The sequence below is a fragment of the Emydura macquarii genome, unplaced genomic scaffold (assembly GCF_026122565.2).
Source record: "Emydura macquarii macquarii isolate MOO-44397 ecotype Brisbane River unplaced genomic scaffold, CSIRO-AGI_Emac_v2 contig_18, whole genome shotgun sequence".
Taxonomy (NCBI): domain Eukaryota; kingdom Metazoa; phylum Chordata; order Testudines; family Chelidae; genus Emydura; species Emydura macquarii.
The window spans coordinates 2269708-2297098 of record NW_027130155.1 but is presented as its reverse complement, the minus strand read 5'-3'; the positions used below and the strand labels follow the sequence as shown (position 1 = coordinate 2297098).

General features: G+C 42.5%; 1 protein-coding gene across 13 annotated transcripts in view; it reads right to left on the bottom strand.

The window, feature by feature from the left end:
* The window catches only part of VEPH1 (ventricular zone expressed PH domain containing 1), a 173046-nt gene that overhangs the window by 47273 nt on the left and 98382 nt on the right, over positions 1 to 27391 (bottom strand). For 12 of the 13 annotated variants that reach the window (XR_010919613.1, XM_067547631.1, XM_067547823.1 and 9 more), the window contains 2 exons: positions 20678 to 20812; positions 9538 to 9655 (listed from right to left, as the gene is read on the bottom strand). Coding sequence is in view for 12 of the 13 variants with exons in the window: in XM_067547631.1 (XP_067403732.1) it covers positions 9538 to 9655; positions 20678 to 20812 (253 nt within the window). In the remaining variant the exon portion in view is untranslated. Of the gene's footprint in view, positions 1 to 6057; positions 6365 to 9537; positions 9656 to 20677; positions 20813 to 27391 lie in introns of those variants that run through there. The other variant, XM_067547213.1, reaches the window with a different exon arrangement.

The window sequence follows — 27391 nt, the reverse complement described above, 5'->3', positions numbered from 1 at the left end:
AACAATTAATTAAAGCATAGATGAGTGTGTGAAAGAGCTGTAGCATATTTGCCTCCATGTGGAATAGAAAGGCAAAACTCCGAGGATTTCACAGGTAGCCTTGCACATTCTCTCCAGAAACGAGACACAGAGAGGGCATCATCAAACTCCACAGGCTCTCAGAACACCATATCTCTACACGTGCCTTGAGATCCTTCCTCCTTTCTACATCCACAATGTCCCTTATATGCTACTTCCCCAACAACCAACCATATGCTCACTGCTGGCTCCATAGCCCAAGTAGTGACAAACACAGCTTCAATCAAGGATAGATCACTTGTAGATTACCTGTTCCATTCATTCCTTTTGAAGCACCTGGCATTGTCCATTGTCAGAAGACAGGATACTGGGTTAGATGGACCATTGGTCTGACCCAGTATGGCCGTTCTTATATTCTTAAGGCATGTGCTGCCTACAAGACCAGCAGAGCCCAGCAGGAAGTGGATGGTGCCCATCTTTTCCCTCCTGTCCTTGGTTTGCTTCTGTGGCTGTTGCATTTGTTCATTACTGCCATGCACCAGAACAAGGCATGGGTCACCTCTGCTCATTTGCTGCCCCTTCTCCCCCTGGACCAGTCCAAACCTCCCACACTGGGAACAAGGTTTACTTGGTTCCTGCCTCAGCACAGGATGCTGGACCTGATGACCTTTCCAGGTTTCTCTAGACCTACATTTCTATGATTCTAAACACACATCCTTCTGCTGGCCAAGAAGGAGATGCTGCAGTCAGGCTTCTCACCCTTTAATACATGGCCAGGCATTCGGTAACAGCAGCCTTCCCTCAGTCTCCTTGTGTGTCAATTTAGCAATGTGGCCTGTAGCAGTCAGCCTCTCCAGAAGACTCTAGCCCCTCTGGTTGGGTTGTTTGAGTCCCTGCCCCTTCAGGGAAGTAAAGGGTCTCACCCCAATGTCCTGAGAGTCCTGTGATGGGTCTCTAGTCACTAGCTCCAGGCCTGATACCTCTCTTGCACTTCTTTGTCAGTGGACATAAGAAAACAGAAGCAGCAAACAAGGGAGTTTTGCAAGGGAGTTCTCCAAGTGAAGGAGGAGCAACTACATGATCATTGGGGTGAATTCATTGTCTGCTAGTTTGTTTGTTTTGTGTGCTTGCTTGCTGTGTGCCTGCTTGATTGAATGTTATAGTGAGGTCTGTGTGCTGAGCCTATTGGCCTGTGAGGCAAGGCTGAGAGCTTCCGAATGAAGCTCTAGCCTGCCATCCTATGATCCTGAATTTCTTTAGGATCCCTTGAGGGGAGGGCAGGGCTAGCTCAGGGAGAACAGGGGTTTAAAAAGTCAGCTTGGAAGTGACCAGAGGAGCTAGCAAACAACGGAGCATGGAAAGGGAGTTCAGAGAGGGAGCATGACAGCCAGATACACCCATTCCTAAACTTCGCCAATAACACCCGTCCCTCAAAAGAAAAGAACACACACATAAAGAACCAAAAACCCTGCAAAAGTAAAAATAATTCTGGATGCAGCAGAGTGGGGACTATCCAGTTTATTGAACTGAATGCAGTCTGTATGATTACCTGCATCATGGGCAAGTGGCACCTGTGTGCATTCAGTACAAGCAACTTATGGACTCTTGAGACCAGTGTGGCTAAACTGGAGGAGCTAAGGGAGACATAGAAATACTTAGATGAGACTTTCCGGGATACAGTAGAGTGGGACCACCCCTGGCCTGACAGCCTCTGCACTGCTGAGGAGGATGAAAGGATCAGGGAAGGAGAACATCAAGCTGAAGTGGAGGGAAACAATCCCATAGTTGGGACCCTCCTTCTAGATGGTATCATGGTATCTTCTCACACTGAGAATACTTCTCAGGGGGTGGAGGGAGGAGGCAGACCCCTCTGATTAGGAAAAGACAGGTAATAGTAATGAGAAATGTGATTATATATTATATTATATTATTATATTATATTATATTATATTATATTATATTATATTAAATAGTTGGGTTTGTGATTACCAGGAGAAATGCATGGTGAATTGCCTGCTGTGTGTGATGGTTATGGACCTCTTGAGACAGCTAGACAGACTAACAACAGGGAAAGGTACCAGTGAAAAAGAGAAAGGAAGGAGAGAGGTCCTGGAGGCCAAATTCAGGCTGCTAGGTCCAGACCTCCATGGGCATTCCACACATGCAGATGCCAGAACTGCTGGGTCTCGCCGGCAAGGAGGGAGCCGCGGGGACCAGAGCCCATCACGGCCTCTCCCCCACTGCCGGGCAGTCCCCGCCACCCCCACAGTGGAGGGAGAGTGGGAAATGGGCCCTGTAGACCCTCCCCCGTGCAGTGCTACCGCCACTGCTGCCACTGATGGGGGGAAGAGTGGGACATGGGCCCGCAGACACCACGCAGGGCGCTGCAACCAACAGGGAAGAGTGGGGTAGAATGGGACATGGGTCTGCAGATGCCCCTCCCCCGCAGGCGCAGCCGCCACTGCCAGGGGCAGTGGGGTAGAGTGGGACACGGGCCTGTAGATGCATCCCCTGTGGGGCGCTGCTGCCAGGAAGGGCACCAATATAACTGTGGCCCCCGGGCGGCAGAGACCCATGGTACACCATTGGTCTGCACCCAGGAGGGAAGAGCTCTCTTTCTACTTCTGCTTCCTGGCTCCCTCCCTTCCTGGCTTCCTTCCTCTCAGCCCTTTAAGCAGCCCCAGGCTAACTGTCTCTGGTTCTCTAATTAGGTGCTGGTTTTCTCCAGTCATCTCCAATTTATCTCCCTAAATGGGAGCTAGCGTGACAGGGGCTGACTTAGCAGTTCTTGCCCAGCACCCCGCCACAGTGTACGTAACCCTGAGGTTCTACTGTATTTATAAATGATATGGGAAAAGGGGGAAAAAGTGAAGTGGCGAAGTTTGCAGATGATACAAAATTACTCAAGATAAATTAAATCCAAACAGACTGCGAGGAGTTACAAAAGGATCTCACAAAACTGGTGACCGGCAACAAAATGGCAGATGAAATTCAGTTGATAAATGCAAAGTAATACGCATTGGAAAACATAATCCCAACTATACATACAAAATGATGAGGTCTAAATTAGCAGTTTTCACTCAAGATAGATCATGGAGTCACTGTGGAGAATTCTCTGAAAACATCTGCTCAATTTGCAGCAGCAGTCACAAAAGCTAAAAGAATTTTAGAAACCATTAGGAAAGGGATAGATAATAAACAGATACTATCATAATGCCACTACATAAATCCAGGATACGCCCACATCTTGAATACTGCGAGCAGTTCTGGTTGCCCCATCTCAAAAAAGATAAATTAGAATTAGAAAAAAGTACAGAGAAGGGTGACAAAAATTATTAAGGGTATGGAACAGCTTCCATATGAGGAGAAACGAAAGAGACTGGGATGAAAAAGACTGTTCATCTTAGAAAAGAGATGACTAAAGAAGGAGATGATAAAGGTCTATAAAATCATGACTCGTGCGCAAAAAGTGAATAAGGAAGTATTATCTACTCCTTCACATAACACAAGAACCAGGGGTCACTCTTAGTCACCCTTTGGAATTCATCAGGGGATGCTGTGAAGGCCAAAAGTATAACTAGTTTAAAAAAAGAATTAGGAAATTCATGGAGAATAGGTCCCTCAATGGCTACTAGCCAAGATGGTCAGGGATGCAACCCCATGCTCTGGTTGTCCCTAAATCTCTGACTGCCAGAAGGTGGGAGTGGATGACAGGGGCTGGATCACTCGATGATTGCCTGTTCTGTTCATTCCCTCTGAAGCACCTGACACTGGCCACTGCTGGAAGACAGGATACTGGGCTAGATGGGCCATTGGTCTGACTCAGGATGGCCCTTCTTATGTTGTTATGAGAAACAAGGGAAATTAAAGCAGAAACAAAAATAAAGTCCAACAGTCTGATGTTAGTACGGCCACCCCGAAATCTCTGCCCCCCTTTTCTGTGTGGGCCCCGGGCCTGCCCTCTCCTCTGGGTCCCAGCCCAGGAACCTTGTGCAGAGCAGTCAGAGATTGTTTGCTTAGGGCTCCTGCTGCCTCCCACGTCTGTCCCTTGTAGGTATCTTCTGTATGGCAACTTTCCCTGATCTTTCTGCCAGAAAACTGGTCCCTCTAGGCAGCTTTCCCTCATCTGATACTGTAATGCTCCTCCACTGTGGCACTCAGTCTCTTTGACAGCCACACTGTTGGCTGTTTGCAGCTTTTTAGTGCAGCCACCACTAACCAACTAGTTAGCCACAGCTGAGGGAGGGCGTGTGCTCTTCATTAACTCTTTAGTGGCCACTGCCTTGAAGGATCTATATACCCCATCACAGAAGCAGTTAGAGAAGGAGACCATCAGGCAGAAATCTCTCACAGACACTTTATAATCAGTAGTTTGGCAAGATCTAACTAAGGCCTTCCTGACCTATGGAACTTCTTTTCTATACAAGTAGAAATAGGGGTCCTGATATTTGCCTGACAAAGCAAGAGGTTAAATTTGTCCAGGGTACCTGCTGTTCACATCTTTAGCTGGGAGAATAAGATAGTGGCAATGATTCTGATGAGAGGTTTTTCAGAGGGATGGCTGACTAGCATCCTCACAGAAAAAATGGCTAGATCGAATGGAGTCCTGTGATATCCATTAGAGTGGCTCTGACCCTGAAGTAGGAATGAAGGCTGGAAGTTAACAGGAGTTAAGAGGCATCTTAAAGGTCATAGAGTGGGAAGAGAAAGGAAGGGAATGAGGGGAAGAAAAAGAAAGTTAATATAGGAAGAAAAGAACAGGGGAGGGAAAGAGAGAAGAGAAAAACGTGGGTGGTAAAAATGGGAGAATGGAAAAGGAAATAGCAGAAAAAGTGCAGACATTTGCGCCAAAATTTCCAGAAGTGGCCACTAATTTTAGCCAACTTGAAACTCCCTAGGCCTGATTTGCAGAAATGCTGAGCATCTGTAACATTAATTGGCCTTAATAGGAGGTGAGAGTGCTCAGCACCTCTGAAAAGTCATGCCCCATGTGTCTCAAGTTAGGTTCCCCAAAACAGTGGCCACATTTTAAAGTTTGGGCTTTGAAGTCAATAGAGGGAACATGAGGGAAAATGCAGGGTGGTGGGTGCAGTAAGAGACAATGGCAAGAAAATAATGTTTCTCCCTGTAGCCTCATCTCAAAGGCCAGTGCCCCTTCCTGTCTCTCATTGTGGATGACTGCATCCCATCCTGTGGAGTTGGGAGGTTATGCTGTCAATTCCAGTTTCCCAATCATTGTTATTCTCTTTTCATAAAGTTATAAAACCTATAATATGCAGTGCGAGGGCATGTTCCCTCAGAGCATTTCAGTACTTTCACAGGCCCATGTGTATCGTGAGAAAAATTAGTTGTTCATTAGAATGTGGTTAATAAGGAAATGGAGTTGCTCTCTTAGGACTAGAAGTCTCCAAAACAATCATTTTCCACTCTCCATGTGGCAAGAAGAATTGCAATTTACAAGACAAAGTGAACCTTTGAGAACAAGGATTACACTTCTGGGCAGTTTGGAATAGCCGCTCCTCCATGAGATTATAGAAGGGATTGAGGAAAGTGTTTGGGTTTCCCTGGTTGCCAAATGAGATGAGTGCATAGAATACAGAATGGCTTGAACCTTTTCCCAGTCATCCCTTTTATTCTAATCCCTTTTCCATCAACTCCAGTGTCCAGCTCCCGAATGTCCTTAGACTTAAGACTTCTCACTTATACCAGTGTAAATCAGGAGTAACTCCACTGATCTCAGTAGAGTTACATCAATGGAAAATCAGTGCAGATGGAAACAATATCAGGCCTTGGCTTTATCAGCTTTTGTGAATACAAGGAAGAAGCTGCTAAATATATCAGGACACATGCATAATCAGGTACTCTCCACACACAAAGCAGCTGTAGGACAGGTAACTTTTTTGCATAATCTTATCGTTAAAATATTTTAAAACCTTCTTAGAAAGAAATTTCTCTTTTGTAAAAGCCAATTGCCTGGCCTGACCCCTCTGGGCCAAACTAAAGAGGAGAGGTACAAAAGGACCACTCTCCATCCAAATAAGCATGTTTATTCTGAGTGTGTGACAATCTTTTTTTTATTTTACAGAAGAAACAAGGTACTGAGATGAAAAAGGATGTGTTAATGCAATACTGTACATCTCAAAACCTTTAATTCCCAAAAGTCAGGGAATGATTCCTACAATAACCACAGCTTGGACACATGCATTCATATGGGAGAACTCATTGTCTAGTGGTTGACACATGGACCAGGAGACAAAAGATCTCAGTTCTGTTCCCTGCTCTGTCACCAACTGGCTCTGTGACCTTGGACAAGTCACTTCATCTCTCTGCGGACTGGCTTCCCCTTCTGTAAAACAGACAAGAATACCTACCTCAGAAGGGAGTTGCAAACCTTAAATATCCAATGTCCATAAAGTATTATGAAATCCTCAGATGAAAGATACTATAGAAGTGCAAATTATTGTCTTGAATAATGTTATAAACCATGTATGAGGGTATTAAAGTTAATGCCATCCATATACTGAATATTCATAGAAAAAACTACAGATGTACAATGGGGCTGTGCTATAACTGTTGTGGGTACCATTATTTTAAAATCCTGGAGCACTGTGTATTTAAAGTCTCAAGGTACATAGAATTTGATTTTCATGCATGTAAAATTTCATTTAAATCATAATATTGTATTATGATTTATAATATAATGGTTTGTATGTAATGTTGGTGTTTGGGGGTTAATAGTTTAGAACAGCTCCATTTCCAGGACTGAGATACCAGCAATCTATAAAATAATACTTTTGAGTCCTGTAGACAATGTCTTTGCATCTTATATTTATGGCAGCAGGAAATGAGGAAAGAAAATGCTGAACACAGTGAGGATTCTAATGTCAAACATTTTGATTCACTACGTCCAAACCTACAACATCTGGTCATATTTGAATTTTTAGTCTATTTCCTCTGCCTGAGAAATATCTACTTTTAAACAACAACAAGAGAGACTAAATATGCCAACCTATTTGTTTCAAGTGTTTTAAAGAAACACTTCATGTCCTTACTTTCAGGCATTTCTACCTAAAGACTCTGAGAGCCAAGCACAATATAACATTTATGCACTCAAGATGTTAGTGATCTGTTCAATTACTCTGAATGCAGACTCTTAAGTGCCTCTTATTGGTGCTAAAAATATGGTCCTTATTTTCTCATACTCTCATTTTATTAAACTGAGTCCGAATCCTAAGAGCCCCAATGATTTCAATGCAAACTGTTGGTGCTCAGCACCTCTCATTATCAGGCCCTAAGCAGGAAAAATTTATCAGAGCTGTACTCTTTGCATTACTATTTGTTTAGGCCTTATTTTATTTAGACACATTTACACATATTGGGTCTGGGTTGTTTGGTCAGGCATGGACTCAATCCAGATTTTATAAGCAATCTGTACCATGACGTAGGCCAGAATCTCTAATTGCCAGGAACTTCCATACTTCTCATCATTCTTACTAAAATTATCTTCATAGGACAATACACTTTAAATTATATCATTTTTTCCTCCCACATCCCCATCTGGACAAATATATGAAATGTCCACACATAGACATATATGGGTAAATGCATTGCCGCTGTAACTCCATTCAATGGTGCAACACCAGGGACAAATTTGTCCCAGATAATCCAATCAATGGCTTGTTTATTAGGCATCCCAATTATTCTGCGCTTACTGGGCATTGCTCTGATCTCACACAGGTATGAAGAAAGAATAGCTGAACCAGGGCAAGTGAGACACAAATCTAATCTGTCTAATCTAAGAGTTTGTGTCCATGCACAGTTGCATTGGCTTAACTAAAGGTGTTATTTTATACTGATTTAGTTAAACTGGTATATGGGGCTGAGATGACACTCTGATTTCATTTTAAACCAGGCTTATTTCAGTGATGGGGGGATCTTGGGTTCCATTCTAGGCTCTGAAGAGGCATGTGCTATAGTAGGCACAGACTCTTCTGTCCAAACTTGACCCCTTCCGCCTACTCCCCTCCAACCTGTCCCAGTCCTGCTCATACGTAGCTGTGAGGGGATGGAGTAGGCTCTATCATTTTGTGGGGATGGCACATATGCAGTTAGGTCAGCACTAGGATCTGTGTGAGGCTCAAATATGCTCCATGAGATGAAAAGCTTTGGAAATTTTAGTTGCTAAAATCGAAGAAGTCTCTACTGAACATGTGTAAATTGTGATTTTTCAAAGGCTTAACTGTGGCCAGATTTGGGAAGATGTTCACAATGATGGCAAAAGGCACTTCCCTGACACAAAGGCCACACCCTGCCAAATTTCAAGTCCCTGTTCGAAAGCATGGGTGCTATAGCTTTTAATAGAAAAGACCACCAGAATTTTTAACATGGGAAAACTGTTTTGGCTGAATTTTCAAAAAAAAAAAAATTTAGCCAAAGGCAGACACTTGGCAAATTTGGAAAATTTCAGCCCAAACAGTTTAGTTAAATTACAAGCAACTGAAAATAGGGTGTCATAATGGGAAATGTCAGACAATCTTAGTAATAGGCCAACTCTCCCTATAATGATACCAAATATAGTAAGTAGTTGGAGACACCTATATTTTTCACCTATACAAACATTTTCATCACTGCTTTGTTAAACATCCTGTTCCCAGAAAAAGTGTGCCAGGAATTTGATCACATTAAAACTAATAATTCTGAGTCAAATTCAAGCCACCTCTTCCAAGGATGTGTACTCAGACAAAGAGACAGTCAATTAAAGGACAACTGTTGCATCCATTCTTGGCTCTCCAAACATCTGCAGCAAGGGCATTCTCAGCTTGAACTGGGCCAGCATGGACTTCTATGTTCATGCTCCCTGACCTGGCCATTCCATGTCGAGTGCAGATTACTCCTGCTGCACAGGGTGACTGTGTAGGGCTTCAATCAGATCAGCACATATGTCCTCTGGGTTTACACCTCCACTTCCAACACACAGCTAATAGGGTTTGAATGTAGCCCCATGTCTCTCCAAAAATATTGGGAGGAGAGGTAAGGGAAGGGGAGAACTCTACTGATGAGGTCCAGTTAAAGGGAGAAGTTGTCTACCCTTTTCTTCAGAGTTTGCTCCAGTATTTCCCCTCCTCACAGCCTCCCTCTCATAGGCCATGTCTACACAGGGACACTCAGGAAAGTTAAGATGAATCAATATGCATGCATTAAATTACATCAACACCCTCCACCCCTGTGGTTTCATTCAGGAGTAAGGTGGTCTCTAGTTCACTGTAACATAATAGTCCATGGATTTTACTCAACTTTCCTGAATGTCCTTGTATAGAAGAGCCAAACAATGCTATGGCTAGATCTTCTCTTCGGTTGTTACTGCTGCTACTGAAGGTGTAGGAATCATGCTGCTTTTGAAGACCCAGAGTCTCAGAGTCATCTCTATGAACTACACTGCATCATCCAGCCAGGTAAGGTAGTCTGCCAGAACTGGAACTCTATTATACTCATTGCATGAAAGTAATGAAGATCTCTTACCTGTTGCCTTTTCAGGATTATTGCACATGAAACACTGCCATGTTCCTGCTTCCTCACTATAGCCAAATAAATCAAAGAACCTCACTTCTTCCAGATGCCTCTGTACATGGTCCAGATCCTAGGGCAGTAATAAAAAATTCACAATATAAATGATCCAACTGGCTCACAATTTATTACTTGTAAAATGAAATCATAAGGGTCAGTGCTTCCATCTGATAAAAACTAGAGCTGGGAGTTTATAAATCCTGGTTTGCATCGAGCTCTAGGGGGCAAAGATCTAGTAGAGTCCCTTCTTTCTTATGTTTTGTGGCAGCGAACACCTCGTCTGGGTGGATCTACTAAAAATGTGGTGTTTCTTTTTTCCTGTCAGAAGCAGCTGAAGTTGCAACTCATCGGAAGGTAGGGTTTGGATTTTTTTGTTACTCTTTTATTCTTGCCAAATGTGCTTCGACCACTACTGCCTGCCATAGCTTCCCTCCAGCTACAACTCCTTTCCTACTTTCAGCCTCTCTCTAGTGCTTTTTTCTGTGGCTCACTAGTGATCTCTAGTGATATTACATGCTACAGGGAACATCCTCCCTTTTAAATGGATACGAGGCCAAAATAGATTGTTAATCATGGAATGGTGGGTTGGGGCCCACTCTTTTTCAAAAGACAGACTAGAGCAGTGTTTCTCAATGACCGGTGTGTGGACCAGCGCCGGTCCCTGAGATCTCCATGACACAGTTTAGGAAGGTAGCAAGCTGGTCCATGGTATCAAAAAGGTTGAGAAACACTGAACTACAGGGTCCTGTGTGCCAGAACTCAAACCTCTGGTAAGCAGCATTAATATTATGATATTTCCAAAACAGCAGTAGTAACAGGATAAATGACTCTTATACAAATTGCATGTGTGTGTGTGATATTATTATTCTCCCAGCAAGAACCATTAGCAAAATAAGAATTATGTGTCTTAAAAGCAAACTTACCATCTTGATTTGATCCATGACACCTACAGAAATTGTACTTGCAGAGCAAAACTTTAGGAAAAGGTAAAGAACCGTCCCTGGGTCTATTAGTGATGCCATGTAAGTCAGGACAATTTAACACCAGTTGTTGAGAGGTAGAATAGAAATGACTGGAATAGCTCCACAATTAAACAGAGCCTGGGGTTAAGTGACACTAACCAAGTTAGTTATTACAAATGCAAAAGGAAAATTCTAGGATTGCTTAGGAAAGGTTTCTGTTATAGTTGTGTGGGCTCGTCATACATCTTGCAGAAGTGTGCGTAGCAGCCCAAACAACACACCCATGGAGTTTGTGAAAGGAGAAAAAAATGCCTTCTCTTGCCAGGGTTTACAGTTCAATTCACTAAACAAGGCTGTACAAGGCATACACAGGCTTGTCAGTCCCTCTTCATGTGTGTCTATCCCAAAACTTCTACAAAGCAAAACAGAAAAGCAAGTTCAGTTGCCCATAGGTTTCCAAAGAGATCCAGCAGCACAATCTGTCTCTTTCCACGTCTCTCTCTAATTGGGAAAAAGGCAGGGTTTGATTACTTCCCTGACATCCAAACCAGCCTCTCCTAAGGCCATTTCTTTCTGTAGTCCTCAGAACAGGACAATCTGGAATGGGTAGTTCTGACCCAGGATGTTTTCCTAACAAACCTTTAAAGGCTTTAAAGTTTCTTTGTGCTGGCAGACAAAGGACAGGGGCTGTATTGTGGGGGGAAACTTGGCCCATTGTTTTCACAACTAGGGACTCTCCTGAACCTCTAAGATGGGGATAGAGAGGATCCTTCACACCAAATGTTTGAATACTCTCTCCCTCATCTCAACCAACTGCTGAGCTTGAAAAAGACTCCTGCACATACTGGGATATCTGCAAAAACACACATTTATTGTCCCAGAGAGGGAGGGCAGTCAAAGAAGCACAACAGCAAAACCTGTTAATTATAAATGTTTAATTTCCATCGACAGAAATAGGACAAAGAAAGATTCTTCTCTTTCCAAAAGCAGCTGGAAGATAAATGTGCTTCCCAGCACACTAAGAACTAAGGACTGAAAAGCTGAATCTTACAAAGTCTTAAAATCACCAAGTCTAACGGAGAAAATAACTATATAAGGCATACAGAAGCAAGAAAATCTTCCTTGTCTTCTACTGGTTTCTGGCCTGACCTGGTGTGACTTGCCAGCTCCCACTGGACTGCATGAGGGCTACATTCCTGTCCCCCAGTATGGAATCCTTTCGGTTCTGAAATCATTTTTTGATATGGGGACTATACTCAAGCGCCCCTCAGGTTTGACGTAACCAGGCTGTCCATTCTGGGGTGCTTTTTTTCCTGGCACGTGAGCACTGACTCACTGAAAATGGCAAGTAAAGTTCGACTACTTTGCTCACTGACTGCTCTTCATGTACCAGTGGGATTCAGTCTTCTCCTAAAGAGGAATCATGTCCAATCATGGTACTCAGCTGACTGATTTGCTCTGGAACTGGAGAGCTCTCTCTATGCTGTCCATACTTGTTCAGCTGACATGTCAATGGCAGGATATCTGGTAGCTCCTTACGCAGGAACCACCTCAGGTATTTCAGAGGAAGGTTCAGGCACAATGACCTGAGGCAACAGAGGAGAAGCAAGATGCCTGTGGAGAACCAAATGGAGTGGGACATGCCCAGTCAGCTTCTGGAAGTTATCCTGGTCTTCAGATCCTTGTAACAGTGAAGGAAAAGCTTCCAAGAAAGGGACCTGAGTAAAGGAATGGGCAATGAAGGGAGCAGTCCTCTCTGCTCTGGTGTGGTATGGGTTCTCTGCCACAGTCTGTCATTGGAAATCTGGGCACAAGGGTGGTGATGCTGCCCCCAATTTGTCCCCTGGATCTTCCATGCATGACACATTGTTGGAGAGATGAGTTTATAAGGTTCCAGAGAGCCCATGCCTTCCCCATGCTGTCAAACCCACTTCTCAGATGGCTAGGGTGCATTGACTATGATGCCAGGGGATGAGGAAACGTCTGTGCAGTAAACAGCAGTTGCTTGAAATAAGCCATTTTATGAGGTGGGAGGGTAGTCAAACTTTTGGGGCAAGAGATTTCCCCGTCCCTCACCTTGCATCATCTGGAAGGTGTATGGTGACTACTCATCTGTGCAAATGGAGCATTATTTCTAAACAGATAAAGTGATTTATCAAATGAAGAAATGGAATGAATGGAAATGACAATTGCTTAAAAATGTTAATTATTTTCTTGCAAAACTATTCAAAGAAATCTGAAGGAATCATGTAAGGGACATAAAATAGCCACTCAGTCTCTCTTCTGACAAATGACAGCATGAGTCAACACAATGGATTTTGCACTGAGTATAAAACAGGTTCTGTTTTTTATTATGTAGCCTACGTTCTTTGATAAAGAACTGTGAAGCAACTGACTGGAAATCTGTGAGGGTATACATCTGGAAATACTTTATTTCTGGCAAGTTTTAAACTTTGTTGTATAAATATTTTTTGTGGCATGAACATACAGCATATTGCTACAAAAGATTCTTTGTGTGATGCTAGGTATTTATGATAATGAACTGGCTGCACATATTAGCCAAAAATCTGCAGTCAGTTACTATGATGCAAATCTGAAGCAACTGTACTGGAGTCAATGGGCCATATTCCACTTTCAAGTATACCAGCCTCGATCTGGAGTAACTCATTGATTTAATAGAATTCCTCCAGATTTACATGGGTGTAAAGAAAAGCAAAATTTGGCCACTAACTTATTCTGGATTTACACCAGTGTAATTGAGAGCAGAGTGCTCATCAGTTGTATGCTATTGGGGCAGTAGAAGCCTCTTGTTATGAGTGACATGCCAGCTCCATTGTAGTCAATGAGGAAACTCCCATTGGCTTCAATGGGGCCAGGATTTCACCCAGCCCAATGGGTCCCTGATTCAGGTGGAACCTTTGGATGCTACCATAATACAAATACAAATAATGAAATCTAAAAATAATACTTATCTCTTATATAGAACTTTTCATCAACAGATCTCAAAACATTTGATAAAAGTGGGTCAAAAGAATAATTATTTAATAACCAAAAATTCCTTCATCTTAACTTCTTCACTACTAGAAGAGGAATAATATTCCTTTCAGATAATTTACATATTTTTCATTTTTCAGTGACATTGTAAACAGGAAAATTTACTGAAAATAAGTGTTAATTTAACAATGAAAACCTATTCTGTAAATAGTTACCTAAATCTGAGCATCTCCTTCATTCCTAATATCTTAATGTTATACAACAGCACTGTAAGCACAACAACTTTGTAGGCATTGTCAAAAAGTGTTCTGTTAATCTGATTATTTTAAAATGTTAATTTCTACAACTGTAATCCTCACAAAACAAATGTAATAAAAGCACATCATAACAAAACAGAAAATAAAGTAATCAATACATTGGGATCAGTAACAATGGCATGTATTTATTTATTTCATATTAGTTATTTATATTTAATTAAATAAAGACACCTATCTAGGCTCTAGGCTCCCTAAGACTTCATTAATATCACAATAAAATGCCAGTAACATTAACCATTTCAACAGGAATTTAAAGGCCTATCCTGAAAACTGAATTTAGGGTGTTCCAGGACAGAGTTTTAGTTCACCTGTATCTGTGATTGACACATCTCCCTGTGCCACATTGAGTCTATGTAATGGACTGAGTGCATTGGAAGCATGGCGTCTGGTCACTTGCCCAAGGTCACATAAATAAGACACTCTCAGAGCCAAGATTAGAAAAACTCAAGTCTTGTTGCTCCCCATCCTATGCTCTTGACCACTTGACCCGACTGGACCCGACCCGAGTACTACTCGGAAAAAAAAAGGGAGGGGACTTGGGGCGGGGTTTCGCGGCGGCGGCGGGAGGGATTTGCGGCGGGGTTTCACAATTCCCGCTGCCGAAACCCTTCCGCCATTTCCCCATTTTCGGCAGCAGGGTTTCACATGGACGGGTGGGAGGGCCCTTCCGGCGGCGGCACGTACCACCCAGCCTTCCGGTAAGTACCACCGGTTGAGAACCGCTGCTCTATCCAATAGATAACACTACTGCGGAATTTTTTTCCAAACGATATTTATTTTAGGTGTGTTAAGAAAGAAGCATGTTATCAAAAACCTAAGAGTGCTCACTGTTACCAGTTAACTGACCACAAAGGATTAGTGTGCCAATAAAGAGAAGAAAAGGATCTCTCTGTGGTACCATGAATGCAATACATGCACACATACATATCCAGATACCTTGAGCATTATTTTCTGTTGACTGCATTCCCACCAACTCTTCCTATAAAGCAAACCCTTATTAAATGCATCTACTCTCCTAATCTCTCTAATAGCTAGACATAGATTCTGAATGATTCTGCAGAGATTGCCATGTCTCCAGACTTAAGAAATAATGCCAAGTAACTGATGGACAGGATGAATGAGATCTTATCCACCTATCTACTGATTACTTGCAAAAATGTTTCAAAATACTACTGGAATTTGTTAGGGGACAATGAAGCCTGCTTTCTCCCCGGAAGAGAGTGATCTCTTAACCATTTTCAGAAACCCAGAGTTTCTGAATTTCCCAAGCTGATGTAGAACATCTGGCTGTCTATGATGGAATGTACAGAACGGTGCTGGAATTGATATGTTTTATTGCATTTCAATGGACCAGTAAACAGAAAAGAAATAAGGGAAGGGAACTCTTTTCCCCCTGAAATTTTGAATTAAATAAATCTGCAAGGGTGTGTGCATGTGTGGTGGGGAAGATGAGGGTGGAGGGGGGGGTTGTTTTTAAATCGCCTTTTCCACATTATCATTTCTTTTAAGTGTCTTTCTACCTGCAGAAATTGGACGGGCCAGATCCCCAGTTGGTATAAACTGACGTACCTCCATTCAATTACACCACCTGAAAATCTAGCCTAATATGCTGATCTGTTACCAGACTATTCAAAGGTAGGACTAGAAAGCTTACATGACTGAGCACTTCATCATATCCCTTGGTACATCCAGATGTCTAACAGTTTAGTTAGTTAAGAGTTCTAACCCACAACTGCTTTTAAAATATATCATGGAGTTCTTCTGAACAAGGCGCTTGAGTGTTCTCAGCTCCCACTATTGTCATTAGGGGTTGAAGGTATGTTGTGCTGTGCACGGTTGGACTTATACACAGTATAAGCCACATTTTGCTGAGGCAAAATTTTCTGAAAAAGCCAAAGCTTTCAGGAGAGCATGTGTGTGTATCCGCACACTTGCACTTCTTATGGCCACTCCTGGTCATGTTTGAGATACATAGAAAAAATTGCATTGGGTCAACAACATTACACCTGACTCTAGCCAGTCTTCTTGTTCTCTGAATTTCACAAGAAATAAAAAGAAATCTCCTAAACAATAGGTCCAGGTCCTGCTCTCTGAAAAGTCAGTGGGAATTTTGCCAGTGAAATCAATGGAGTTTTAATAGGAACAACAGCACGCCCTATTAGGAAGCAAACCAAAAATAGAGAAAATGAAACCTGCCAAATATTGCACAGCACAAGATTCAATTTTAAAATCTCAAAAAAGTCTTTAATGTGTTGCATATACTTGATTGTTATCCAGCATTCTAATAACAGTGTGTAATTCTACAATTTGTTGTTTCCAAAGTTCCATTTTCTACTTGGTAAGGATCAGTGTTTTGATTTTACAGTTTCTTGATGTACAGTCCCATTACTTTGGGAACACAAATACCCAAGAAAGCACTATTACCAAAAAGGAATGCTGAAATAGCGCCAAAAGGACTAACACTAATAGAATTGTGCAACTGATACTCTGGAGACGAACAGTGTTTGCTGGATGTTTGACATATTTTTGAGGTGTATGACATATGAAGGAATTTTCTTTCCTAAGCTCTTTCTTCACGCCAGACTCTCCTCCCTCAACCAGTTCTGACTTTTGACTAGCAGCTGCTGCTGTAAAGCCCAGCAGACTCACTATTGAACAGATAAGTGAGCTAGGATGCTTGAAGATGACTCAGGCCTTGTCTACACTACAAAGATAAGTCGCCCTGTGTTAGGCTGACTTATAGCCATCCGCATTAACTACTGCGGTGGCTGATGTCCACACTACCTTCCTGGGGTCAGTGGTGAGCAGCCTCACCAGGAGCACTTCCATTGACCTATGAGGGGCAGTGTGGGGAGCTAAGAGCCTGGGAGCAGGGTCCAGCCGCTCAGCTCTCCAAGTGAGCAGAGGGCAGTTGGGGGTCTAGCTGCCCAGCTTCCTTGTCAATTTCACAGCTCCAGCAGTGCCCCCGCTGTGCGTTTATACTGCTTAGGTGTGTTTATACTTCACAGGGGGATGATTCAGGAGGAGAAGATCTTCTGTCGCAACTCTGGGACCTCAAACCCAGGTGCACAGGGTTCATGGGAGCAGCCGCACTCCAACCCTCCACCTGGCAGCCTGCTGACAATGGATTACCAGGACCCATGAAGCCTAGCGCTAGTGTGAGGCTCTACCCTTGAGGTCCGATTGGCAGAGCCCTGGCGTGGCTGATCAGTCCATTGGCCCTACATGAGCCAGCAGCAGGAACAGGAAGCTGTCTGAACAACTGGACTCCAGCTCCAACTCCAGCTCCTGGATTTCCTGGTATCCCACCCCAGCTTGACTCCTGGCATTTTTCACTTGCTGTACTGGACCTCCAGTTCATTTCCTGCCTCTTACTCCCTGGTATCCTGACCTGACCTGACTCTGGTTCATGACTCATGGTTCTGAACTCCAGTTGGTCTCCTGGTTCTCATCTCCCCATATCCTGTCTCATGACTGCAGACTCTGGTTAGTAGGTCAGTTGCCATTGACCCGGCTATGACACCCTCTGAGCATCACAGGCTCACTGTATCTAAATGTGGAGAGGGATTTGGGGCTAGGGGACAATACGGATCTACTGGCCATTCCCCGTATGGCAGTGTTTCTCAACCTTTTAAGTAGCAAATGCCCCCTAATGTCTGAAAATTTTAATAAGTACCCCAACACTCAATTTTCCACTCTGAGAAATACAATCTTTTCCCCCTTTACTGCTGGATGACTGTATTTCTCATAAAGCAGGAGAGTTCTGCAGTGCTGTGTGGCTGTGGCAGATCACAAAACCCCTGCTGTTTCTCCCCTCCTTCCTCCTCTCCTTCCTCCATATAGGAGCAAAGGTCAACGCCAGCCAATCACTCTGGCCTGATGGTGGGGTCACTTGGTGTTCTCCTCACACAGGCGGGAACTTGTGAGGGATGAGCAGGCACTAACGGCCCACCACAGTGGATAGCAGCACTCTCCATGGCCATCCCTAGGGGGGTGCGGGCCTGGGGCAAATCACACTGTGTGGGCCTCTCTTAAGATTTGTATACTGATTAAAGCTGGGGCTGTCATAGTTGTCAATTTCACTAGCTAGAGCTAGAGCAGTGAAACTGACAAGTAAGTCTGCGGGTAGAGCCTGGCTCCAGGACTGGACAAGCTGCTGGGCTCTCTGCCTGGCTTTCTGGGCACTGGGCTTTGAGCTGGGGAGCGGAGCTGCCACCTGGGCAAGTTGCAGGCGGCTGCCGCTTAGCTGCCAGCCTGGGAGGTGGGCGACTGCCACCTGTTCCAAGCTGGGGCAGAGGAGGCTTCCGCAGAGGCTGGGACCCGGGGATGTGGGCAGGCGGCAGGCAGCTACTATCCGTCTTCAAGCCAGGGTGTGGGAGGCTGTCTCTCGGCTCAGAGCCAGGGCACGGGTGGCATCCAGCCAGCTGCGAACCCAGCTCACAGGGCACAGGAGGCTGCTGCCAGACTCCCACTTGGGAGCTGGGACTGGGCGGGACATGGGCGGCTGCCCTCTGGCTTCCCAGGACTGGGGTGACTGCCGCCTGACTTCCCAGATCGGAGGTGGGACTGGGCAGGAAGCCGGCGACTGCTGCCCACCTCCCCCAAAAGCCAATGGTTGCTGCCTGCCTCCCAGCTGGGAACTGGGACCAGGTGGAAAGTGGGCAACCGCCACCTGGCTTCCCCAGAAGTTGGCAGCTGCTGCCTGCCTCCCTTTACTGGGTTTTTCGCTGCGTACCCCCTGCCTGTGTCTCGCGTACCCCCAGGGGTATGTGTACCACAGGTTGAGAAACACTGCCATATGATATGGAAAGGACATGCACCAGCCATGGGAGCTACTGCAGCTGGCCATGGAGTGGTTCTACTGTCAACAGAAAACCACTCCATGGTTTAAGAGCAGGTAACAAACACATGGCAAGGATGGTCTAATGCTTGTCCTGCCATAAGTGCAGGGGACTGGACTAGATGATCTCTCAAAGTCCCTTCCAGTCCTATGATTCTATGAACAACACTAGACTCCATGAATCTGCCTAGACTAGAGCATAGTCCAGTTCTTCAGACTGCATGCTAGGATTTAATTTGTTCCTAAATGTGCCGTCAGAAATACCTTAACATCACTTCAGTTCAGAGATCAGCTAGTTCATAGTATTGTGCCGTTATTCCATTCTCAGCAAATGAGCTATTAAAAGCTTTATTCTAAGTTAAACAAATAATAGCATTATGATTTTGGAAGAAAGAGCTTGGACTATTTTTATCTACTTTTGAATGTAAAGAATCCGTATGTGCGTATGTATGATATGTACGTACTGGTATATGTTGTATCTGGATATATAATGCAACACTATCACCTTACGTTTCAGAAGATATTTCCACTAAAAACCTCTATTTTCAAACCAGTCATAACTTTAGTAAAATAATACTTTCAGACAGACACTTTCCATATTTAGTCTCAGTCTGACAGAATATTTTAAAACCACATCTGACAATTTAGTTCATCCAATTTTAGCTGATATGTTAAAAAAAAAATTGTACATGTTCAAGAATGTTTCTGCACTTAGCTCAAATATGTTTTTGTTTTACAACCCTCTACTGGTCTTTTTCAGGAAGTCTGATTAATAGCTTTGAAACAGTTTTCCCTACAATTCTTGAAACAGTAAATAGCTTTTAAACTGACAGACATTAAGAATGGAGTGTGTAAAAACCAACTCTTTCATAACATCCAAGCCATTGTGTATAATTGTGTGAATTTTCACTTGGTAGATAACCAGTCCATCATGGCAGCTGTTCTGATTCTAGCATTTAAAACTATGCATGTAAACAGGAAAAATTTTACATGTACCATTACGTTTCCATTCACTTCACTAATAACTCCCATGAAGCATGTGTGAGTTCTTAGGGAAACCTGGAGACCTTTCAAAGTACAATACAAAATGACACATTTATAGACCCATTACGGAGCTCAGAAATATAATTCCTGCTGATCACTGTTCAACCCCCTTACAAGCTGGGTGTGGTTTATGTAAGAGAGAGGCCCCATCATCAAGAACAAGCTATAGACTGCCATGTGAATACACTGGCTGAAGAGGACTTGGCAAGGTGATGAGTAAAAATAGTTAGAAGAAACCAGAACTACACAGCACTGAAGGCAAAAGAAACTTAGTGACATAAAAATTAGTCAGTGCATAAAGAAGCTTCCTTTCAACACACAAACATACACAGGGTAAAAAGAGGGTGAAAGCAGTTTGTAATTTACCAGTGATGAAAGCAGCAGTTCTTAAACATTTTCCTAATTTGGATCACCTCTTAACAGAGAGATTGAAAGTGAATGGGATTTCTGTTTCTAAGGCACTCTTGAAGATCCTACTTGTTGTTTACAGACCACTTCCCATCCTGTTCTCAATGGCATGGGCCACCTCCTCTCCCATGTGCAAATGCTTAGCATCTTTGTAGTGACACAGCAATTGCCCACATGGAAAAGTAATATCAAAAAAATATTTAAGGTACTTTTGGTTTAGTTTAATGTGACTCAGTAGCTGGAAATAAGGAGCAAATGCCAGCTGGACTCGAACCTGCTTTGATTTTAAGTCAGCGACAAAAATTCAATTGATTTGTTAGGGAGCAGGATTGAGACCCATGTTTAATTTCTAAAATAGTTCTAATTTGTTAATATTACATGTGTGCACGCATGTGCATGTGTGTAAGAGTTTTGTTTTCCAGTAGGTAGACAGGGTATAGAGCCATCACATCTATTGCAAAGATCTATGTAGACCTGTTCTAAAGGTGAGTATAAAATCACTTTTTCCCCCCCAGGGAATAAATGTTTACCTTCTGGTGTGGAAATGTAGATTGTATCATTGTCGTTTCAAAACCATGTGTTCCCTTCAGCTGTGTCTTCTCCCACAGGGTTTTAAGGACTTGCACAGAGTTACTTTGTATGGACAAGGGCTCTGGAAACAAGTTCTGGAGAAAATATTTGAAAAGAAAATTTCAGTCTGAGTCTTAAAAAAATCGTATTTCTTCCGAATGATACAACTATACAAAGTAATTGTAATCCTTGTAACATCTTATAGCAAGAGCAGAATGCCTGACACTGAAATTAAAAAAAAAAATTCAGTGCAGTTAAGATTGATTAGTATCATTGTAAATTACATAAATCTGTGAAACTAAATAATTCCTATATATTCCATTAGTTCTTCTGAGACTATTTCTTTGCACTTGATTTCACAGGCACTTGATTCATTAAGTTTTATATATAAGCTAGAACTACTATATACATATAGCATACCACTACTCTATATGTGTGCACATATAACACTAGTATATAGTAGTGTTTATAGCAGAAAAAGCACTGGATTGGGACTCAGAAGACCTGGGTTCTATTACAGGCTTTGCTATAAGCCTACAGGTGACCTTGGACAAGTCACTTTACCTCACTGCGCCTCAGTAAAAGTGGTGTTAATGATGCTGAACTTCTTTGTAAAGCACTTTGAGATCTACTGTTGAAAAGCACTGTATATGAACTAACTGTTAGTAGCAATACCAGCACTCTGACATATTACTATCATGTCTCTTTTGGCAAAGGAACTGGGAAGTGTACATTGAAAGCACAGTGCAGAGAGAAAATTAACTTCTTATCCCAGTCTCACCCCTCCAGACTCCCCATCCCAATCCCAGTCTTGCAGCCCAGCCATGCCCATTTCTCCCCCTACATCCCAGCTTCTTGTCTCCAGCTTTCTTCCCCAACCAGTCCCAATTCCTTCCCTCCAGCTAGCCTTATTTGTCTCTCTTCCTTCCCCCAGCTTCCAATCAACCCGCCCCTCCACCTGCATTCCCTGTCCCCACTGGCTTGCAGTCCCAGTCTCCCCCATCTTCTCCATTTTCTGCCAGGGTTCCCAGCTCAGTGCCCTTGCCTGCTAGTCTCAATCTCCTCTCCCAGCCAGTCTCAGTCTGCCCCCTTCTTGCCCACCCAGTCCCCGTCTCCTTCCCCAGTTGCATGTTTCCCTCTCCTCCCCAACTCCCAGTTCTAATTTTCTTCCCAATCCCACAGCCTCCACATCCTGCACCCTCCTTCCCAGACGTTCCTTGTTCCATTGTAATCCCCCTGCACACACCCCTCAAGTCTGGCTTGTGTCTCTTCAGCATTTGAATCATGTTGCTTCCTCTTCCATGCCATGTGTCCAGCAGGGGGTCACCGAACATGCAAAAGACACAGCTCCCTGCTCTCAGTTTCCATGCTTGACCCCAGCCAGGATCACAGCAGCCTAGAGCTGCAATTGCCGGGCAAGACTGATCAGCTTTGGGCTGGAGCATTCCCAATTTGGATGCAAGCTTCGGGCAATGTAGCTGCTAAAAATCTAAGACATTTCTACTGAACATGCATAAACTGTGATTTTTCAAAGACTTATAACATGGCCAAATTTGGGCATATTTTCACAGGAGTGGCAAAAGGCATGTCCTTGACATAAAGGTCACTCCTTGCCAAATTTTTAGTCCCTGCTCCGAAGTATAATGGCACCAGAGTGGTTCAAAGGAAAGGTCACCATTATTTTTTTAATATGGGCAAAACAACATATATTCCCCTAGACACATTCTCAGACATGGCTGAACCATTTTCCAAAAACATTTTCCAGAACAACTTCTGCTTGAGGGATACCTTTGCATGGAAAATTTCAACCCAAATAGTTAAAATTTGGCAAAGTTACAAGCAAATGAAAACAAGGTCTTATAATGGGAAGTGTCAGGCAACCTTAAAAATAGGGAGCACTATCAACCTCACCTATTATACAGTTTCATGCATGAAGAGATCAATTCAGTCAGAAATGATGTGGCTGTAGAGTTGACCTATATCAGCTGATGCAAAATTTACTGTAGGAAAAAGCTTAATAAATAAACAAACTTGAAAAATTGATTTGCTCCTCTTCAACTGGTAATTAGGGTCTTGCATTTTCAGAAAATTTTAGTACTTCTTAAATACCATACTTTCTTCCTCTAAGACCATCCATTATTCTACCTTCATTTCTGTTCTTAATAATCATTTGATTAGAAAAACATTCTCCTGTCAGATGTACAAAACAGATCTAAAATCAAGTATTCTGCTCTCTCTCTGAGCACAAAATCCACCCAGTTTGAAATAACAATAAATAATACATATCATAATAATAATTTGCAGTTCCACAACTTTCAACAAAGGATTTCAAAGCATATTAAAATTTTTAACGAAGACTTTCACAATTATAGGGAGATCAGAAGACAGAAGTCAAGATCTGTTATGGAGATATGAGAGCAAAACTATTCCTTTGCACTCAACAAAAAGAGTATAATAAATGGCAAAAAATAGCATTTATACATAAAAATAAGGCAACTCATATGGCATTCCTTAGAAACACTATGTTAGTTAGCCTTTTATGGATCTGGGTCAAAAAGGACTTTTTATAGTTAGCATTTACTTAATTTAGTTAATTATTAACACACTGTAAATATATTTTCTGCCAAATTAAAGCCTTGTGCAATTCCACTGCCTTCAGTGGAGTTACACCAGGGATGTATTTAGCCCATTTAATTTAATAATAGTTATATATACAGTATGTAAAAGCTTTTAGAGTTTCAAACAAATGAAAAAGTGTCAATTATGATACATCAAACTTCATGTTACTGCACAGTAGGTTGGAACAGTGAATACAACATAATAAGAACCAGCATTTTTTCACAGAGAAGGGCATGTGAATTCTCTGTGTACAATGCATTTGCAAGGATACAAAACCAAATGTTACTGAGCTGATCCTGCACTTCTGAAGCCAATGGAACTATTGCTGTGGACTCACTGGCACCAGAATCAGGCTTCAGCTGTTCAGCAGTAATTTTTCTACAATTACTTCAAAAGCAACAGAAGGATAAATAAAGCTACAAGGACCCCAATATTAACCAGTAATTGAGAATAGAAACAAAGCCATCGACATAAAAGATGGTAAAATAAAATAATAAATTCCTTGGGAAATAAGGGCTAGATCATGGCATTACCACAAGCCCTGAAGAAGGGGCAATGTGGAATTGCACTGCCCCAGGAGCACACCAGAGACAGAATAAGACTCTTAGGTGTGTTTACACTGGAGCTGGAAGGTGTAATTTCCAGCTCAAGGAGACACTTGCATTAGAGGGACAGAGCCAAGATTCCCCTTATTGTTACAATCCTGCCTGCCCACTACCTGCCTACCTGCATGGGAGGATGAGCAGCTTCCCCTGCAGCAGCTGCTTTCACATGCGCACAGAGACCAGATGGATATGGCCCACTCAGGGGGGGTGCTTTATGTTCCTTTCTTCCCAGAATGGGTGTGAAAGGTGACTCATGATGAGCCCTATATGTTCAGGAATCTATTCACTTTTAGATACATAGGGGATTTCATGTGTGACTTCCTGTGCATAGATGGCAGAATGCATTCTTGGGAGTTTCTAGCAGAGTATAATGGGGTATATGCCAGAATATTTTTTTAAAATACATGTACTGTACACAACAGCCCACAGAAGATGAATCATCAAAAATGTGGAGAGAATAAACAGATAAGGAACAGCATCAGTATATGAGCTGCTATGACTAAGATGAGCCAAAATTTAATGTTGTCAGCTTGGCAATGGCATTTTTAATTTAACAAATGCAATTACCCAAGACAGGAAAGTGAAAAACACATTAAAGTCGAAGTGTAACTGAAGAGTTCATAGTCCAGAGTTCTAAAAGAGGTGAGGTTCCAACAGGGGACTAGGAGGTATAAAAATGTGGAGAGAGAAAGAGAGAGATGAGGAACAGAATGCAAAAGGAATTGTGGGAGGAGGAGAGAGAGAAAATATTTCGCTATTGAGATGGGAAATATTGCAAAGCTTATTGTCCCCGCTTAATAAAAGACTGAAAGCGTCAGGCCAAAGATGAATGTAATCTTGTGTGAAAAGGTAAAGTGAGAGGTTTTTAAAAAGAAAATATATCAGGCAAATGTTAAACGTGAGGAAATTAAGGTGGAATCAAAGATGAAATCATCACTACAGTTGATTCAAAATATACAACAGAGAGGAACAGAGTAGGACTAATTTTGTTAACATACAACCAGGTGGTGTGTATGTGACATCAGACTGCATATAAATAAATAAAGAAATAGATTGTTTACTCTGCTTGTGTATATCTCCCTTCCTTTTGCTCTTCTGTCTCTATTCATTCTCGTGTATTTGGATACATCTTTTCTGATCTTTTTTCTTCAGCTCTTTCCCTTGCTTTCATTTTTCTATCACGTATCATTGTATTCAGGTTGTTTCTCCCTGAGGCCATGCTTTCACCTTTCCTTTTTCCTCACAAAGACTTTTCTTTTCAAATTCTGTCTTCTTGTTTACCCCCTTTATTTTTAACTTGAGTTTTACCTTCTCTTTCCAATTCTCCTTTCCTCCTTCCTCTTCTCCCCTTTTTCCTTCCCTCTTTCCTCAAATTTTCTCTCTGCTACTCAAATGCTAGTGTCTTTCCCTCACCTCAAATACCACTCAAACTCTCTCCTCATCACTTCCCTAGCTCCAAGAAGGAACCAGATCCTTAACAGCCAGCAGATCACATTTCTTCTTTTCTCCCCCTGGGCTCTGCATAGTCCAACTGGGTCAGACAACAGATCATCTCCTGCTCAGTGGGTTAGTTGCTCCCAGATCTTTGCAGAGTGAGCATTCAGGCCTCAATCCAGCCAAGCACCTAAGTATATGCTTAATTTTAAACACACTCAGCCCTGAACCTTCTCCCCTCTGACACTCAGAACATGCACAAACATCTCTATGGCAAGCTCAGAACCCATCTCCAGGTTCAGAATTCTTGCCTCTCCTACCCAACAACCATCATTAGCAGGCTCAGACCCCCCCCAAACACCCTCCACCAAATCAGAACACCCACCCATCCACAGCCTCCTCCCCAGCAGCCTCTAGGTATGGAAAAGCAGGAGCAGAGGCAGTAGTGGGCCTGTGATTGTGATCTGAAATAGCCTTACATAACAAAGCCTCTACCCCACTCTGTAGCTTCAACCCTGCTATATGAACCCATGTGCCAAAGGAAGCATGTGCAAAGTCATGTTCTCTGCTGTGCAAAACCAAAGAAACCTGTGTTCTCTGCTCTGTGCCTCGTCCCTCAGCCACCTGTGATCTATGTCCTGCCTGGTGATAATTCCCCACTGGCAGCCATCTGCACCCTTTCAGGGGCTGGAGCAGCTGCAGATCCTAGTGGCAGTGGGTGGTACTGCACTTTGCCATACCCAGCTAGACTACACAGCTGTGACACTGGTGGGCTTACTCCATTAGGCCCATAATGAGCTGCTGGCTGCCACAGCCCAGATCAGCTCTCAAACTCAGGCTCAAGATGAATGTGCTCAGCTCCAGAACCAGCTTCTGGCAGTTCTGAAACTAGATTGGAGCTGGCAGGGCTGGCTCAGCTCAGCAGTGGTACAGTAAGTAATCTGCTTGCTGGTATGTCTACTTGAAATGAAAGAGTTGAATCAAAATGATTCTTACTTCTTATTTGCATTTTTCTTATCTTTTGTGTACTTATTTCTAGGACATCATACATGTAAGAGTATCTTGATCTGTTAAATCAACCAAATGTCCATTAGGAATATAATTTTCACATGGTAAACATTTAGCCAAGATCAAGGGTAGCATTAGTTTAATATCTGATATATCCCCTAAGTCACTATGCCTGCACTTGCAGAAGGATGGACCCAATGATCCAATAGGTCTTTTCCATCTCTAATTACTAAGATTGCAATAACATTAGACATGCTGCATCATTACATACTATATATAGTTTATGAGACATTTATTTTTTATTAAGAATAAAAGAAAAACATCATGATTCATCTTGAACTGGGAATGCAGATTTGTTTTTCCTTTATAGCTTTATATTATTCAAAATAATGATATATATAAAGTTCTAGATAAGCATGATCAATTAATGGTATTTTTAAGAAATATATTTAATATAACCATCAAAAGAATCACCTTGATCAATAAGTAAAGAACACTGATCAGACCCTGATGACCTAACTCAGGATTTTGCCCTATGGAAGTTTTGATTAAGGGGTGCTGAGCACCTTCATCACCTACTAATGTCTATAAACCTGGTTCTGCATCTCCAGAACTCAACTGAAGTTTGTCCATTCATTTCCATGGAAGCAGAATTGGATCTTGAATTGGATCTTGAAGTTTTGCCTGAATAAGGATAACAGGTTTTGGTCCCATGTTGTATATACTTCAGATTTCTTAATTTCATAGGGACATTTTACATTTGTTATGTTAAACAGAAAGCACATAATCTGTCACACAACATCATGTCAGTCTACTGCAAAGATACTGCAAAGATACTGCAAAGTCTACTGGATAGAAAGCGTATAAGTAACTCTGTCCATTTCTGAGAAAACAGAAGGGGAAATTTAAAGGACATAAAAACTTCCAGTAACAGTGATGGAAATAATAAACATATCTACATGGGTTACCATGAAAACATTGTTTTTTCACATACAGTTTATTGAGGTG